The following is a 17,580-nucleotide window of genomic DNA, read 5'->3' as shown; positions in this document are numbered from 1 at the left end:
TTTAGGTGCCCTCTTCCCACTAGGCCCTTCCTTCCCTGAATCTGATGAGGAAATCCCTAGTCAGGCTCATTTGTTTGTTCCTGTCCCCAGCAGGCAGGTCTCAGGCCAGGCCCTGGGCTGCCTGGAAGCAGGACTTGAACTCCTGCCAGGAGGCCAAAGGCTTTTGTCTCTGAATTTTGTGATTCTGAGAGGATTCTGGGCCCAGAGTGGAAATGAGACTGAAAAGCGTTTGGGACAAGGTTCATCTGGCAACAGTCAAGTTCAAGCTTTTACCTACCACACCCTGGCATTGGCAGGGTAGAGGAGACAGTAAATCTGAGGATCCTGAGTCCCCTTTGCCTACCCTCCAACTTGCCCCCTACCCCACATGGGAGGTGCTGAGTCCTGAGGATCCAGCATCCACACTGTGTGGCCTGGAGCTAGCTCTAGGCCTCTCTTGACAATACTGTAGCCCCTCCCCCAACCTCTATTTGGGCCAGTGCCAGGTAGGGTGGAGGTAAGCAGGTGTCCTGGGATTGGCTGACCCAGCCTGGCCCCTCCCAACCGCCCCTAGTTTATAAACCAGGGCCAAAGACTTCCCAGGAGGAGGGTAGAGGAGGTTGTGTGGGCCACGCTGCTCCTGGCAGAAGGTACCAGGCTGGGGATCAGGGGCCTGGGGGTCCTGGCCCAGAGTGGGGGGGGGTGTTCAAGGTAGAGGTGGCTTCAGGGAGTGGAGTTGGTCTAGAAGTTAAGTGGCTACCAGGGGCTAACTTATCTCTCTCCCTCTCTCCCCCTCTCTGTCCCTCTCTCCCTCTCCCTCTATATCTCTATTTCTATCTCTATCTCTGTATCTGTCTCTGTCTCTCTGTCACTCTCTCCCTGTCTCTCCCTTTCAGTCTCTGTCTCTCTGTCTCTCTCCCTCTCCCTCTTCCTCTGTATTTCCCCGGTTCTCCCTTCCCTCCTGAGCCCCCCCTTGCCCATCTCTGAGCCCTCCCTGCCCCTCCCTGTCCCTCACACCCTGAGCGTCTCCCGCTATCTGTAAGCTGTCTCTGTCTCTGAGCTCACTATTACCGCCCCTGTCCTGGGCCCAGGAGCTCACCCTGTCTGCCCTGCAGGATGCCGCAGCTGAGCCTGTCCTGGCTGGGCCTGGGGCCGCTGGCAGTCTCCCCTTGGCAGCTCCTGCTACTGGTGGGGGCCTCCTGGCTCCTGGCCCGCTTCCTGGCCTGGACATACACCTTCTATGACACCTGCTGCCGCCTCCGATGTTTCCCGCAGCCCCCAAGGCGGAACTGGTTTTGGGGTCATCTGGGCATGGTGAGTATGGACAGCAGGACGAGTCTGGGGTACCAGGGTGGATGGACCTCCCAAAGGGTTAGGAATGGGGCTCAGACATGAGACCTCCCAAAGGGTTAGGAATGGGGCTCAGACATGAGACCTCCCAAAGGGTTAGGAATGGGGCTCAGACATGAGACCTCCCAAAGGGTTAGGAATGGGGCTCAGACATGAGACCTCCCAAAGGGTTAGGAATGGGATCTAGGACAGCAGAGGAGAGAAGGGTCAAGAGGAGCCTCTCTTTCCTCACTCATTCCTCAGCTTTGACATCGCAGGCCTCTTCCACGTCCTTGTCCTATCCCAATCCTGCTTTGGGTCCATTTCCTGCCTGTATTCCCCACCTTAGTGCACCTCTGAGGGGCTCCCAGAGTGGGCTGCACACAGCTGCATTGTCTCGTGGTCCCATTCTCCACAGCGAGCTTTCAGACCACCGAGGGGCGCTGTCCAGGGTCGGCTCCCTGCGTCTGGCCCATTTCCCGAGTCTGCTCACTTTGGGCTGCACTTTCACCACAGTAATTAGCTAAGATCTCCCCACCCCCACCCTCAGGGGGACAGCTCCCCCCCTCCTTTCTTTCCCTGTTCACCTTCCCCTTCTCTTACTCTTTCCCCCTAAGATGTCTCAATGGCAAGTTGCCCAACCTGGATAAAGTTGGCCACTCCCCCTTTCAGAAGTCTTCTTCAACTCCCTGCCCACACCCCAGACCTTGACCTTTGACTTGGTTCTGCTCGTTCTTAATTACACATTCAATTTGTCTCATTACTTATCTGGCTCTCCAACTTGATGGTAGCTCTGGGAAGACATTTTGTCTGCAGTGCCCAGGCCAGTGGCTGGCATACAGCAGGCACTTAATAAATGTTTGATCACCTAAGTGATGAACTTGCCGCAGTTGGTCAAAGCCGAAGGGATGTGTCCAGCCTTGGAGGCAGCAGGAATGTTACCAAGTGACAGCAGTTCTGTTTCCTCCTCTGAGGGCTTGGCCATGGGGCTGGCCTTAGTCACTTTTCTCTTCCAGTCCCTCTTGCTGCAGACCTCAGCTGAGTTACTCTCCCTCTTTGGACCAATCTCACCTCAGCGTCCTTGGGGAGCAGGGAGCAGGTCACAAGAGTGAAAACAACTTATGTTCATCTGACTGGAGCACCTGGGGTATTTGTCAGGCTTGGATGGGGCATCCTGAGGGACTGGGGAGGACACCTCCCCACGAGGTGACCCGCCCTCCTTCCCCTTTTGGGGGATGTGGCCTCCGTTTCTTCATTTGTAAATAGCATGATTGTTGGGGGTGTCCATAGGTTGAGGAGACATAAATAGACAGATAGAGAAAGATGCACTCTGACTGTAGATAGACAGGCAGGATGTACTAAGATGGATGATAGATAGATAGTTAGATAATAGACGGGATGCACGAGCCTGGCCAGCAGAAGAGGCTCACAGGTGTTAGGTGCCTTTCTGATTGATGAGAAGAGTTCACGTCTGTCCCTTGGGGTCTGCAGACCCTTCACCATTCAAAGAACTGAAGGCCGTATCGACTGGCTAGGACGTGAAAGTATGTGGGACAAGATCTGGGGACAAGTCCTGAGGCCACCCTGCTGCCCATAAACCTCATGGGACCTCCCCATGTACCCCCCACTCCATGCCTGAACCACCCCAAGGTGAGAAAACTCCATCTCTTCCAGCCAAGGTTGGCCTCTCTGTGGACAGAGAGTATGTCTTCTCCTTGTGCGCTGGGGTGAAACTGGGGACTTGAGGAGGCCTCCAGGACCCTCCTGCCCCAAGAGGGAAGGAGCAGGAAGAAGCAGAGTCCCTCCATCCATGCAGAATCTGCACACACTGCCCACTGCAGAGGCTGCAGGGGGCGCTGCTGTGGCTCCTTCTGGGGAGTGACAACCCTGCGTTGCTTGCAGATCACCCCCTCTGAGCAGGGCTTGAGGGACGTAACTCAGCTGGTGGCCACCTGCCCCAAGGGATTTATGACCTGGCAGGGTCCCATCATGCCCCTCGTCGTTCTATGCCACCCTGACATGGTCCGTGCCATCACCAATGCCTCAGGTACCTACACAGAGCTTGCCCCAGCTCTCTTCCCCTCTGTTCTCTCAGCCTTCTTTCTCTTTTCTTTATGCATTCAAACCCGCCTCCTCCCTCTAATGCCATCTGTCCCCGTCCTGGTGTCCTGGGCACCACTGGGGCCCCAAGAGGTTTCCATTCAAGGTCCTCTTCTGGAGGAAGCCCCAATCTTGAGGAGACAGATCTGGATAGAGAGATCCCCAACCTGGTGTGGTCAGGAATTGTCCAGAGGAGGCTGTGGCAGCCCAGAGGAGAAGCAAGTTCTCTGCTGGGGTGGGCAGGAAAGCTTCCTGGAGGAGGAGATGCTGGAAATGGATCTGGAACAATGAGCAGAAATGTTTTTAAAGCAGAGGGTAGAATGATACAGTAGGCATTGCTAGCATCCCAGGCACCCTACCAGGCCTGGCCTCAGACTTACCCACCCCCTTCAGGCCCAGAGCAATGGTGGCTTGCAGCTGGTGGAGGCCTGTGCTTGCTGTTTCTGTGATGTCTGTCTCTGGTGGATCGGTTCCTTCTGCTCGATCCTGTGGCTCGTCCACTTCACATTCATTGCTCTGTTGCTACAGGCCCCAGGAATTTCCCCAAGGAGACTCCACCCCTGCCTGGATCCCTTCCCTTCCTCTCTACCTTACTCATCCCCGTACAGATCAGGCTGAGCAGGTAACGGGCAGCATTTGACAGAGAGCTTGGCTCAGACACAAACATTCTGGGTGACTGTGGCCAGGTCCCCTGCTTTCATTGGCTGCCGAGGTCTCTTTCATTTCTGAGGAGTAGAAACTCAATCTTGTGTGGTCTAAGCAAAAAGAGGGAATTGCTCAACTGTCAGTTCCACAGAGCTTGCCTTCAGGCACAGCTGGATCCAGGTGTCAAACAATGTTCTCAGAACTCTGTCTTCGTTTCTTAGTTCTGTTTTCCTCTGTGATCTCTTCACTCTCATTCTGGTAAAGATGAATCCCAGAAGCTCAGCCCCCATGGAAAAGTAAGCTTATTCCCAACGTTCCAGGAACTTACAGGACTCACTTTAATTTGCCTGTCTTCGCCCCTTGTTCCATCACTGCCACTCTGATTGCCCCTGTCTTGGCAGACATAGGGTTCTCAGAGTTTTTGGTCTGGAGTTCAAAGCAGTTTGATGGTTAAGAACTCAGGCTCTGGATTTAGACAGACCTGTGCTCTGGTCTCAGGCATGCCACTTACGATCCGGGACACCAGGGGCAAGTGACTTCATTGTCTGGAGCCTCAGTTTCCTTCTCTGGAAAATGGAGACAGAAGAGAGGTCAGGTGAATGTGGTGCTTAGGATCCGAATGAGGAAACACTCTGAGTGTCGTGTAGCAAGGGTGTTGGGGGGACCCCACGAGGAGGATGACCTGCTGGGTAAGATTCGTGGGGCTCAGGTCTGGGCCTCTGTCCTGCAGCAGGTCCTTCTCTTTGCAGACCTAGAAGAGTGTGAATTGGGTCCTTTTTGTTCTTCTCCAGATTCGCAGCTCAGAGGAAGGTCTCCTGTATACACAGGGCCTGGCGAGCACCTATGGGGATGTGTGCTGCTGGTGGGTGGGGCCCTGGTATGCGGTCGTTCGCATCTTCCACCCCACCTGCATCAAACCTGTGCTCTTTGCTCCAGGTACACATGCCCCTGGCCACAACTTGCGTGTTGCTGAGGTCTCTGTGCTGCCTCCAGCTGGTGGGGTTGACCCAGGTGCAGACAAGAGGGGCTGTCTCTGTCTCATCTGCACCCCCACCTGCCCTCCCTCCAGTCACGTTTGCTTCTTCCTAGGGTGTGTCTGTGTGACATCTTCTGTATGGCCATGGCTGGTCACATTTATGTTTCCACCTGTGTCCTAGTTACAGCTGGTGTATGTTCACACCTGGGATCAAATAGAGATGGCCTCAGTCATGTCTGGGGTTGAGCTGTGGCCAAGGATATTCGAGACATGTTGAGGACCATCTGCTGCTTGTCTGAGATTGTCTGGTTCTCCCGCCCGTCATGTCTGGGCCATGTTTGCGATTTGTCTGACATCTGGGACCCAGGGTCTAAGAAATGTCTGATACCTTATGTGCGTCTTGTCCAAGGCAGGTAATAGGGTATGTCTGGGTCACACCAGGTCCATGTCTGTGATATTAATGGAACCATATTTAAATCCTGTCTGGGCCCATCGGTGGGACACACTGAGGTCATGTCAGATTGTTTGCATCTATGTCAGAGTATGTTGTGTCATGTCAGGGTGTATCATGCATGTTGTATCATGTCAGGACATGTTAACACATGTTGGGGCCATGTCAGATGTCCCAGAGTGCTGGGGTAGACAGTGTCTTGTAAATCCCTATAACGGTGTTTTGTAGAGCGCTGGGCTGTGCTTGGGTGTGTACAGCATGTTGGACCATGTAGGAGCCATGTCAAGGTGTGCTGGGCATGTTGTTGCATGTTGGGGTGTGTCTAAGTACATGGGGGTATGTCTGTGGGCTCTGCTTTTGCTCTTCTCTGCTGCAGCCTGGTCTAGTCCCTCCTTGCTTCCCTCCTCCTCCCTGTTTCTTCTGCCCTTGTCCCATTCCTGCTATGCTGGGCTTGGAGGGGGAATGCAGACCCCTGGCTGGGAGCCTCCTCCCCCACCAAAAGTTCCTCCCCTCCCCCTCTTCACGGCCTCTGATGGTCCTCATTCATCTCAGCCACCATTGCGCCCAAGGACAGTATCTTCTACAGCTTCCTGAAGCCTTGGCTGGGTGAGTAACTGTGGGTGAAGGGGGTTGGGAACACCACTGAGGGGCTAGGGGAAGGTGCTGCCCTTACCCACTCCCTGTGGCTGCCTCTACTAGGGGATGGGCTTCTGCTGAGTGCTGGTGACAAGTGGAGCAGCCATCGTCGAATGCTCACACCTGCCTTCCACTTTAACATCCTGAAGCCCTATTTGAAGATTTTCAATGACAGTGTGAATGTCATGCACGTGAGTCTCTTGGACCCAGGGGCCCAGCTGGAGCCTCAGGGTGATGGGGGCTCAGAGACATCTTGAATTCTGGCTCTTCTGGGTGGCTTTATGATCGTTGCTCTTCCTTTCTGAGCCTCAGTTTCCTCAGCTGTAAATTGGAAAAACAGTCTCAATTTTGTCAGGTGGTCAAGATGACCTAATGGAGTCATGTCTTTGGCACATAGTGGATGCTCAAAGGCATTAGTTTCTATGCTGCCCTCACAGAAGCCTTGGACTCCTGAGGCACAGTTGATGGTAATGATGAATATTGCACAGTAGTTATTGATGAGTAATAAACAACTTCAAAACAATAAGGTTTATTATTGCCAACAAGTCTGTGAGACAGTTGGCTGGGTCTTCTGGATGTGGACAGGGTCACTCATGTGATCAGCTGTGGGTCAGGCAGGCAGCTTTGCTGCCCTGAGCTCAGTCCTCTCACCTGATTGGGGTTTGGCTGCATGGTGACCGAGGATGGTCTCAGCTGGGACAACTGGGCTTTGTTTCATGGGCTTCTCCACCATCTATCTATCTATCTATCTATCTATCTATCTATCTATCTATCTAGCTAGCTAGCTAGCTAGCTATCTATCTCGTGCATGGGTATCGCAGGCTCTTCACATGGCAGAAGCAGGTTTCCAAGAGATTGAGAGGAAGCTGCAATGTCTCTTGAGATCTAGGCAGAGGATCATCACCTCATCATTCTCCACATGGTCTATTGGCCAAAGCAAGTCAAAAGGCCAGCATAGGATCAAAGGTGGTGCAATAGGCTCCACCTCCTAATGGAAGATGGTGAAAAATCACATTGTAAAAGGTGTGGATACATACAGGGAAGCGAAGGACTGGAAGTAAGAGTTTTATGAAGTGCCTGGGATTTTTCCATACTTGTAAGCTGACAAGTGAATGTGTTACTATTTCATGGAGTCTGCCAGAAGATGTGAGACTCCTGGGTCAGAGACAAAGGACAGTTTATTACTCATGGAACATCAAATGGCACGTGCTTCTTATTGGTTTGCATTCTTTCTCCAAGTCACCAAATCCCATAGGGTGACACAGGTGGATTTCAGTGGATGTCTACTCGTGTAGTAGGTTGCAATAAGGGAGGTGAACACTAAGTTTAGGGACTCGACAAGGTCTGACAATTAAGTTCGCGAACTTGCCACCGTGCGCTTCCATTGGCAGCACTGTACAAACAGCTCGGTAAGGTTTCATAACCTTGGTATATCAGTGTCTCACAGCTGTGTTCGTGTTGATGTGTGACAGTGTCTTGCTGAGTGGCATTCATTATTGTTGCATGTTTTTGTGTGCTGTCATGCGAATGTCTGAGCTTGAATTACAGCAATGAACAAACATTAAATTTCTTGCTAAACTTGTGTAAAGGGAAGTGAAATCAGGGACATGTTAGTCTAAGTTTATGTGGATAATGCCATGAAGAAAATGGCAGTGTACAAATGGATTAAATGTTTTTCTGAGGGGAGAGAACACGTCATTGATGAAGAGAGGTCAGGGCGGCCGGTAATGAGCAGAACTGATGAAAACATTGCAAAAGTTCATCAAATTGTGTGTCAAAATTGTTGGCTGACTGTGAGAAGCATAGCAGACCAAGTAAACATCGATAGAGACACCATTAGGAAAATCTTAACTGAAAATCTTGGCATGAGAAAGCTGTGTACAAAAATGGTCCCAAAGGAGCTCACTGATGAACAAAAGGAAAGGAGAGTCAAAGTTTGCCAAGACCTTTTGGAGAGGCAAGACGATGTTTGGGCCATGTTATCACTGGTGATGAAACATGGCTGTACCAATATGACCCTGAAACAAAGAGTCAAAGTGCACAAAAGAAGTCAGCCAATTCTCCATGACCAAAAAAGTTCTGTCAGTCCAAATCAAGAGACAAAACGATGTTGCTAACCTTTTTTGATATCAGAGGGATTATTCATTATGAATTTGTACCAACTGGACAAACAGTTAACGAAGTTTACTATTCGGAAGTGCTGAAAAGGCTGCGTGAAAAAGTTGGAGGAAAACGACCTGAACTTTTTGCCAACAATTCATGGCTCTTGCATCACGACAACGCACCAGCTCACACGGCACTGTCTGTGAGGGAGTTTTTAGCTAGTAAACAAATAACTGTATTGGAACACCCTCCCTACTCACCTGATCTGGTCCCCAATGACTTCTTTCTTTACCCGAAGATAAAGGAAATATTGAAAGGAAGACATTTTGATGCCATTCAGGACATCAGGGGTAATATGATGACCGCTCTGATGGCCATTCCAGAAAAAGAGTTCCAAAATTGCTTTGAAGGGTGGACTAGGTGCTGGCATCAGTGCATAGCTTCCAAGGGGAGTACTTTGAAGGTGACCATAGTGATATTCAGCAATGAGGTATGTAGCATTTTTTCTAGGATAAGTTCTCTAACTTAATTGTCAGACCTCGTATGACTTTTATAGCAATTGAAAGCAAGCCTAATATTTGTCTAAGGAGAGACATTACCCCATCCCTCAAGGTTGTTTGCTGCAAATACAACTCGGAGAGATGACTCAGGTGAAGAACATCAGGACCTTACATTTTTGGCATACTTATCAAGGTTGTTCAGGGGTGCTCAGGGCCCATAGAGGGCTACTTCTCCCAACATGGGACATTTTCCTAATCAATTCATAACAATGAAAGTGGTAAAAGCTAACATTTATTGAGCACTTACTATATGCCAGAAATAATGTGCCAATTCCATGACATATGTTGTCTAATTTTCATAACTCTATGAAGTAGAGATTATTTTTCCCCGTTACATATGATGAAATTGAGGTGCATAGACTTTAGAGGCCTGCCCATGTTCACCCAGCTGGCAAGTGAGCTAATACATGGATCTGGAATTCCAATCTGGTTTGTTGGACACCAAAGCAGGTTATCTTCACTGTTACTGAAGATTTGACAGGTGGAGCCCATGGGAGGGCAATGAGTTGACCAAGGTCATAAGAGACAGAGCTGGACCTTGAACCCAGGTCTCCCTACTGCCAGGCATGGGGTCTTCATATCCTTAGAGTAACAGCTTCCACTCCCACTTAAGCCTGGTTCTCCTTGGGGATGGGTGCCTGGGGCAGAGGACTAAGAGGCTGGGTCTTGGGGAGTCTGTTCAGCTGGGGCTGGGGAAGGACTCAGGGAAGCCCAAGCTTTGTCCCCTTTTCTGTCCAGGCCAAGTGGCAACGCCTGACCTCAGAGGGCAGTGCCCGTCTGGACATGTTTGAACACATCAGCCTCATGACCCTGGACAGTCTGCAGAAATGCGTCTTCAGTTTTGACAGCAATTGCCAGGAGTGAGTCTCTGCCCAGAGCCCGGGAACATGAGCCATAGACCTAAGGGAGTAGATGGAGGGAGGACTGACCAGGGCAACCAGAAGTGCCTTCCTAGAGGAGGTGGGTCAGAGATGGACATTAAAGGACAAGAAAGAGGAAGGAGAAAGAGTCATCTTTTCAGGTGGGTAGAAATGTTTGGTAAACGCCAGGAGTCTAGGAGGAGCAGAGTGTGTGCAACAGTGAGGAGACATCTTGGAAATGAGGTTGGAGGGCTTGGCAGGGGTTAGATCTTGAGGCCATTCAAAGGCCAGGAAAAGGGGTATGAACTTTATCCTGAGGTTTCCAGAGAGCTACGGAAGGTGTTTGAGCAGATGAGGGTGGTGGTCAAAGCTGAGCTTGGACGTCTGACTCTAGAGAAGACCAACTATTGTGTGGATCCTGGACAGTGTTGACATTGGATGCAAGGAGACTAGGGAGGGGGCTGGGCCCATTCACCAGCTGGGAGAGGATGAAGTCTGCGCTGTGAGGACAGTTTTGGGAAGAAGGGGCAGACACTAGGTTGGAGAGAGGTGAGAAGCATGATATTTAAGCTATGCTCGGGGTGCCTGGGGCACGGATGCACAGAGATAGGAGGGAGGGAGAGAAGAAAGTCTGGAGAGTCATGTCTCCTGCATCAAACCCAACATGTATCTGTGGGGTCATTTGTTCCTGGATACTCAGTTTCCTAAGGGGAGGCAGCTGCTGGCTTCTGGGGGTAGGTGCTCTTTGGTCTTCCAGTGAGCAAAGTTGTTGCCTCCCTTCTTGCCCTCATCCTTCAGGAAGCCCAGTGAATATATTGCCGCCATCTTGGAGCTCAGTACCCTTGTGACAAAACGGCATAATCAGCTCTTCCTACATGTGGACTTCCTGTACCACCTCAGCCCTGATGGACAGCGCTTCCGCCAGGCCTGCCGCCTGGTGCATGACTTCACAGATGCCGTCATCCAGGAGCGGCGCCGCACCCTCTCTGATCAGGGTATTGATGACTTCCTCAAGGCCAAGGCTAAGACCAAGACTTTAGACTTCATTGATGTGCTCCTGCTGTCCAAGGTGGGCTTCTCTGGGATCTGAATGCACATAGTAAAAAGGATCTTGATTTCAAATGTCAGATCGAAGAACTTGGGCTTGATGCCGAGGGCACTGGGGAGCCATGGAGGGTGCTTGAGGGAGGGAGAGAAGGGTCAGGGATAAGTTTTAGAGACGACTGTGTGCCTTGCAGTCTGTAGGGGACTGCTAAGTCTAAGGTTTTACTCTACCTCCAAGTTAATAAGTTAGTTTAACACACACACACACACACACACACACACACACACACACACACCAGAACTATGGATCAGAGCAGCCCATTTATTACTCACAGCAGCAACAGCAGCTAGAATAGAACTGTAGCTCTGGTTCCCCATTCCCAAATTCTTCCAAGGGCTACATGGTGCTTTTACCTGTACATGCAGCCATGCTTGCATCACAGGGGTGGTACCTCCACAGTTTGAATCTTGGAACTTATATGAGACAGCTGACACATCTGCCCCTTCTTCCCTATGGGAGGGGGAGAGGAAGAGGGAGAGGGAGAGAGCGAGAGAGATTGTTATTGTTCTGGAGCATAAACAAATTCTCTTCAGTGAGAAGGCAAAGTCTATAGGTTTAAAACCCATTCCTTATCTCCAGGAAGATAAAGAATCTCTAGATTTACTGTCCTAGAATGTGAACAACTTGCTCTGGAGCAAAGCTCAATTTCTAACTCCCAAGGCAGGTTGCCATTCAATCATCCTGGAACCCAAGTTGCCATTAACTTTTTTCTCAGAAAGCCCTCATCACATAGAAACATGAAAATACTCACGGGTCATTGATTCCTCCCACCAGGAGGCAGGGAGGCCAAGGGGGAGGCTTGTGGGTTGAGGCCTCCGGCGATAGTGAGTAAGGGAGGTCTGGGAGTGCAGGGTGGACTTGGGTGTCCGGATGGATGATGGAGACTGTCTCAGGGGCACTCAGAGCTGGTATGATTAAGAGTCATGCTTTATCTCCAGGATGAAGATGGGAAGGCATTATCAGACGAGGACATTCGAGCTGAAGCTGACACCTTCATGTTTGAGGGTGAGGCTCCCAGCGTGAGACTACAGAGGAGGCAGGGGTCTCTCCATCCCAGGGACTTGGTGGGTGACCCCTGCACCAACCCATCCTGCCTCCTCCTCCCCACGGTTGAGGGGCTCAATGTAAGGGCGCTGTCCAACCCCTGGTGCTGAAGCAGCCCAGAAACCCCGGCCTGTCTGGCTGCCTTTCAGGCCATGACACCACAGCCAGCGGCCTCTCCTGGGTCCTGTACAACCTCGCGAAACACCCAGAATACCAAGAGCGCTGCCGGCAGGAGGTGCAAGAGCTCCTGAGGGACCGTGAGCCTAAAGAGATTGAATGGTGAGTGCAGGTTCTCATGGCCTCTCCTTGAACCCCTCTCATTGGCTCTGCTCCCAATGTGGAGAAGAGGGAAGATCTTTTTTTGTTGATTCTGTCATCCTGTCATACCATTTAGTGGCAATGAGAGCAGAACCCAGAGGCAGGGTCTGCCATACAGCCTGGATAGCAGGGGAAATGTTACAGGCTTTGGGGATAGAAAGATCTGGGCTGCTGTGAGAATCAGTGACAATGTGTGAGGGCAGATGATGCCACTTAGCACATATTCAGTAAGTGGACTTTCCCTCCATTCCCTTCCTTTTCCTTGTGAAATCAGTTTTCAAACATCTTCATTCCTTGCACGTTTACTCAGCTCCTGCCTCCTAATTCCTTCCACATTGTTCAGTCCAGGATTCACAGAGGACACTTAGGGATTGAAGTCACTCAACTCTTGTCCAGGAACACCTGCATCTTCATCTATTCAGTCCCTGTTCAGCAAACACCGCCACGTGACCTTCTCACCCCAGTTCTGTGCTGTCTCCCATTCTTCCCAGCCCCACTCTGTGTCCTGGAGACCTGGGAACAATCCAGCCCCAGCCTTTGCCTTCTAGCAGCTCCCAGCAGGTCAGGGCGCTCCAGTCCCCATGGGCAGGGCTGGGGTTGACAGTAAGACAGGCAAAGCTGAGGGTGGAGAGAGTGTCTCAGCTGAGACTCTGAATGCTGATCAGTAGATATTTGCATGTATTTGGGGTGCAGTTAGGTCAAGAAGACACCTGGGTAAAGTGAATGTAGAAGGGCAGAGGGAGAGGGAGAAGGGAGAGGGAGAGAGAGTGGGAGGGAGAGAGGAAGAGAGAGAATGAGAGGGAGAGAAAGAGAGAAAGGAGGTGGGGGAAGGAGAGAAAAAGGAGAGGGAAGAAGGGGGAAGGAGGGAGCGAGGGAGGGGGAGGGGGAAGGGGAGGGGGAGGGGGAGGAGGAGGGGGAGACGGGGGGGGGGCCCCCCGCGGGGCGGGGGAAGACTGCAAGCAACGCTAATGGCTTCAATTTTAACCCAAGGACAATGAAGAACCACTGGAAGTATTTGAGCAGGAGGACAGATGAGCTCTGGGTACCAGAGTTCTAGGGCTAGTGTCGGGGACACCCTGGAGAATGGGGACCCAGGGAGGGGTTTCTGAGGCCTGAGCCATTCCAGGGGCTGGGGATGGTGAGGAGGCATTAGGCTGGACAGGCATTTTGGAGGTAATGTTCTCCACTCAAAGCATTTGCTCAGCACAGCAGTCTTGTGAGGTGGAGAAACATTGTTACATGTTTTCAAGGAAGTCTTCAAACAGAATTGTACATTTAGTTAAAAAGAAATGAGTACAAAATGGTTTATGATAGAAATTAACTTCCTTCTTAATTCCCACCCTAGGAGTAACTTCCATCAGTGATTTCCTCTGTGTCCTTTCAGGGTTGGTGTTTTGTAGTTTTCCAATTTTGAACTAGTTAACTATATCAGCTATTAAGAATGTAAATCACACAAAAAGAAGGGGATTAAAGAAAAAGAATTCAGCCCCCTTACTGGATATTTATACAAGCTTTTATACAAGTTTTCCAGTGAATTCTCTTGCTTTTTCTAAGGATAAAATCGCTATTTGCCAAAAATGGCACATTTACCCCCACATTTCAAATTGCATTACTATTCCCCCCCCTTGTCTAATTGCATTAGTTAGTATCTCTAGTATCGTGATAAATACGAGTAAACCATTGGATCTGTTTCTTTTCTTTCTTACTCATTTGCCTTTTGACTTTGCTCTCCTGCCATAAAAAGTATTATATTTTTTATGCAAATTTGTAAACCTTTTTATGGTGCGCTTTTTAAAATTTTATTAGTTTCAGGTGTACAAAGCAACATAATAGTTAGACATTTACACCCCTCACAAAGTGATAATCCCCCTCCCCACAAGCTGCTACCCGTCTGACATCGTATATAACTTAAATACCATTGACTCTCTTCCTTGTGCTGTACTCCACCTCCCGTGACATATATATATATATATATATATATATATATATATATATATATATATATATTTTTTTTTTTTTTTTTTTCCTCCTTATATTGACATACAATATTATTCTACTTCAGCTCTTCAGGTGTATAGCACTAGTCAGGCATCTACACAGTCTATGACGTGATCCCCCGATAAGTCCAGTGCCCATCTGGCACCTTACATAATCTTTATAACATTGTTGATTATATTCACCTTTCTGTATTTCATATCCCCATGACTATATTGTGACTACTAATTTGCTCATTCTACTCCCTTCACCTTCTCCCCCATCCCCTCCTCCTTCCCATCTAGCAACCAATTTTTTTTCTGTATCTCTGAGTCTATTTCTGTTTGCTCATTTATTCTGTTCTTTAGATTCCATATATAAGTGCAATCATATGGTATTTGTCCTTCTCAGTCTGACTTATTTCAGTTAGCATAATATTCTCAAGGTTCATCCATGTTGCAAATGGTTAAGATTTCATTCTTTTTTATAGCTGAGTAATACTCCATTGTATAAATGTACCACAGTTTCTTTATCTAATTGTCTATCTATGGGCATTTCAGTTGTTTCCGTATCTTGGCTATTGTGAACATAGGGGTGCATGTATTTTTTTGAATTAGTGTTTTGGACTTCTTTGTATAGCTACCCAGGAGTGGAATTGCCGGGTCATAAGGTAGTTCCATTTTCTACTTTTTGAGGTACTTCCGTACTGTTTTCCATAGTGGCTGCACCAATCTGCATCCCACCAACAGTGCACAAGGGTTCCTTTTCTCCACATCCTCGCCAGCACTTGTTGTTTGTTGATTTATTGATGATAGCCATTCTGACAGGAGTGAGGTGGTATCTCATTGTGGTTTTTATTTGCATTTCTCTAATGATTAGTGACATTGAGCATTTTTTCATGTCTGTTGGCCATCTGTACTTCCTCTTTAGAGAAATGTCTCTTCATGTCCTCTGCCCATTTTTTAATAGTGTTGTTTTTTTTGTATTGAGTTGTATGAGTTTTTAATAAATTTTGGAGATTACCCCCTTTTCAGATGTATCATTGGTGAAGATCTTCTCCCACGCAGTAGGCTGCCTTTTTGTTTTATTGATGGCTTCCTTTGTGTGAAAAAACTTTTTAGTTTGATTTAGTCTCACATGTTTACTTTTTTCTTTATGGTGGGCTTTTGTGTATTGTTTTGCTCAGAAAATCTTCTAAAAATACCTGGCTAAATTTTTTCCTGGTACTTCTGCAACGCTGCTTTTCTTTCTTCTTTAAAACACTTCATTGAGGTTTGACTGACATACAAAAGTTGTACATGTTTGACGTATACAACTTAATGAGTTTGGAGATATTTGATCCACCTGGAATTTATTGTTATATATAGAGAGCATCTCATGGGGCAGCAGGAGGGCTGGGGGCGGGGGTGTCTGGTTTTGCTCCCTGAATAACTGTTGGGGGGTGTTCCTTAGGGACGACCTGACCCAGTTGCCTTTCATGACCATGTGCATCAAGGAGAGTCTGCGCTTGCACCCCCCGGTGACGGTCATCTCCCGCCGCTGTACCGAGGACATTAAGCTCCCTGATGGCCGTGTCATCCCCAAAGGTGCTGGCAATGACAGGGGCAGGAGTCACCCAGGCAGGAAAAGGGGCCCATCAGGCAGGGGGACCTGTTCCTGACTGAGCCCTCCTCTTTCACAGGTGTTATCTGCCTTATCAGTATTTTTGGGACCCACCACAACCCACTCGTGTGGCCAGACCCTGAGGTGCTGCTTCCTCCTCCCCTCCTCCTCCTTGTCCACTCCCCTTGGGGGACCTCAGGGAGGGCACAGGGTTCTGACGCCCCCCCATCCTACACACTTCTGCCTGTCCAAGGCGGGCTGACCTGGGAGACCCCACCCAACAGCCCTTTGTTGGCCTCTCGCCCCTAGGTCTATGACCCCTTTCGCTTCGAACCAGAAAACGTCAAGAAGCGGTCACCTCTGGCTTTTATTCCCTTCTCAGCGGGACCCAGGTGAGAACTGTGGGCATCTGAGTCAGGCAGGGGGACACACGGAGGAAGAAGGGAATTGAAGAGGGTCAGAGTTCGGGCTCTCCTTTCCTCCCCTCCCCCAGAGATTGTGGGTAAGGGTCTGGGGAATGGGGGTTGGGTAGGTTCAAGGAGGGGTCCCCCAGTGTGCTCAGAACCCTCTCTCCCGTCTGCTGGTCTGAGTTGGGGGCTGGAACCAGGGGATATGTCGGCCTACATGGGGGTCCCAGGCACAATTACCCCCCTTCTCTACCCCTGCGGGCTGGGATGGGCTCCGGGTCAGGTCCCACCCGCAATCTGAGTCCCTCCTCCCTCACGCCCGCAGGAACTGCATCGGGCAGACCTTCGCCATGACCGAGATGAAGGTGGTCCTGGCACTCACCCTGCTGCGCTTCCGCGTCCTGCCAGATGAGGTGGAGCCGCGCAGGAAGCCGGAGCTCATCCTGCGAGCGGAGGGCGGGCTTTGGCTGCGGGTGGAGCCGCTGAGCGCCGGCCCCCAGTGACCCTCGGCTGCCTGACCTGCGATCCACCTGACCCTACGTACCTCCAGTTGCAGCTTCTCAGAAAAAAAACCAAAAACAAACATGTGCTATCACCTCTGTCCCAGCTTCCCCGAGAGCCAGCAGGGGGCGCTTGGGGGATCTGGTGTTTCTGAGCCCAGACCTCCACTGCCTCTCCAGATGACCACGGGGCCTCACCCCATCGTGGGTTCAGTGCCCAAGCATGGATTTTATCCTGTAGGCCAGAGGGAGCTATGGGAGGTGTTTGAGCAGGAGAGGGACAAGGGTTAAAGACAGGACTTAAGGGGCACGGTTGAGGCTCTGAGTCACGCAGGAGAACCCATAGAGGCAGATTCATTTCTCTGAGCTGCAGGTGCCTCCCCAAACAGAGGTCCCTGGCCAGCCCAGAACACAGGGGAGAAGCCAGCAGTCCACACACCCTGGCATCCTTTCCAGGATTCTTAAGTTCTCCTCCCCACTCGTGTCAACATTCCATCACTGTGTGTGCCCTGCCCAGTCGCTCCATCCCTCTGGTGACTCTCTTGCCCGGCCTTCAGGAAAGCCCCTCACTTCCCTTTTCGGAGCCCCTTGATACTGCCCAGGCAGCCTGAGCCCCCACTGTGTTCTACGCGCTCTCATAAGAGTGTGGGGCAGGCAGGGCTCGTCCCTGCCATTCACCTCCAGGTTCCTTCTTCATTCCCCCCAAAGGCCACCCTTGGCCCATCTTGGGGTGGGGTGGGGACAGGGCCATCCCATAACTCCTGAAATTCAAAGCGAGACCATTGGAAACAAAAATCGGCCCCAAGAGTATCGGCTTTTGAGTCAGGCTGCTTGGGTTTAAGTTTCAATGACTTAGGCAAGTCAGTTCCCTTCCCTGTGCCCTGGTTACCTCAACTATGCAATAGAGACAACAGCAGTATGCAGCTCAGGGTTGTCTCAAGGACTTGTGAATGCTCAATAAATGTTGCCATTATTGCTTTTTCTCTCAGAA

General features: G+C 50.2%; 1 protein-coding gene across 4 annotated transcripts; it reads left to right on the top strand.

Annotated features, from left to right (window-relative positions):
- The first annotated feature begins 561 nt into the window (after positions 1 to 561).
- LOC109450017 (cytochrome P450 4F3) lies at positions 562 to 17,580 on the top strand. Of its 4 annotated transcripts, none has more exons than XM_019736841.2 (13): positions 562 to 629; positions 1,095 to 1,293; positions 3,211 to 3,355; positions 6,033 to 6,086; positions 6,180 to 6,307; positions 9,518 to 9,639; positions 10,438 to 10,708; positions 11,683 to 11,749; positions 11,938 to 12,067; positions 15,533 to 15,666; positions 15,762 to 15,826; positions 15,992 to 16,074; positions 16,415 to 17,580. In XM_019736841.2, the coding sequence occupies exons 2-13, from the start codon at positions 1,096 to 1,098 to the stop codon at positions 16,590 to 16,592; spliced, it is 1,575 nt and encodes a 524-aa protein (XP_019592400.2). In that variant the 5' UTR covers positions 562 to 629; position 1,095; the 3' UTR covers positions 16,593 to 17,580. The 4 variants fall into 4 exon arrangements, with proteins under 4 accessions (XP_019592400.2, XP_074194099.1, XP_074194098.1 ...); XM_074337998.1 differs by lacking the exon at positions 3,211 to 3,355 and adding an exon at positions 4,845 to 4,989 and having other exon boundaries at positions 580 to 629; positions 876 to 1,293; XM_074337997.1 differs by having other exon boundaries at positions 580 to 629; positions 876 to 1,293.

This window comes from Rhinolophus sinicus, linkage group LG07, assembly GCF_036562045.2.
Source record: "Rhinolophus sinicus isolate RSC01 linkage group LG07, ASM3656204v1, whole genome shotgun sequence".
Taxonomy (NCBI): Eukaryota; Metazoa; Chordata; class Mammalia; order Chiroptera; family Rhinolophidae; genus Rhinolophus; species Rhinolophus sinicus.
Note: the sequence above shows the minus strand (reverse complement) of the source record. Positions and strands in the feature narration are given on the sequence as shown.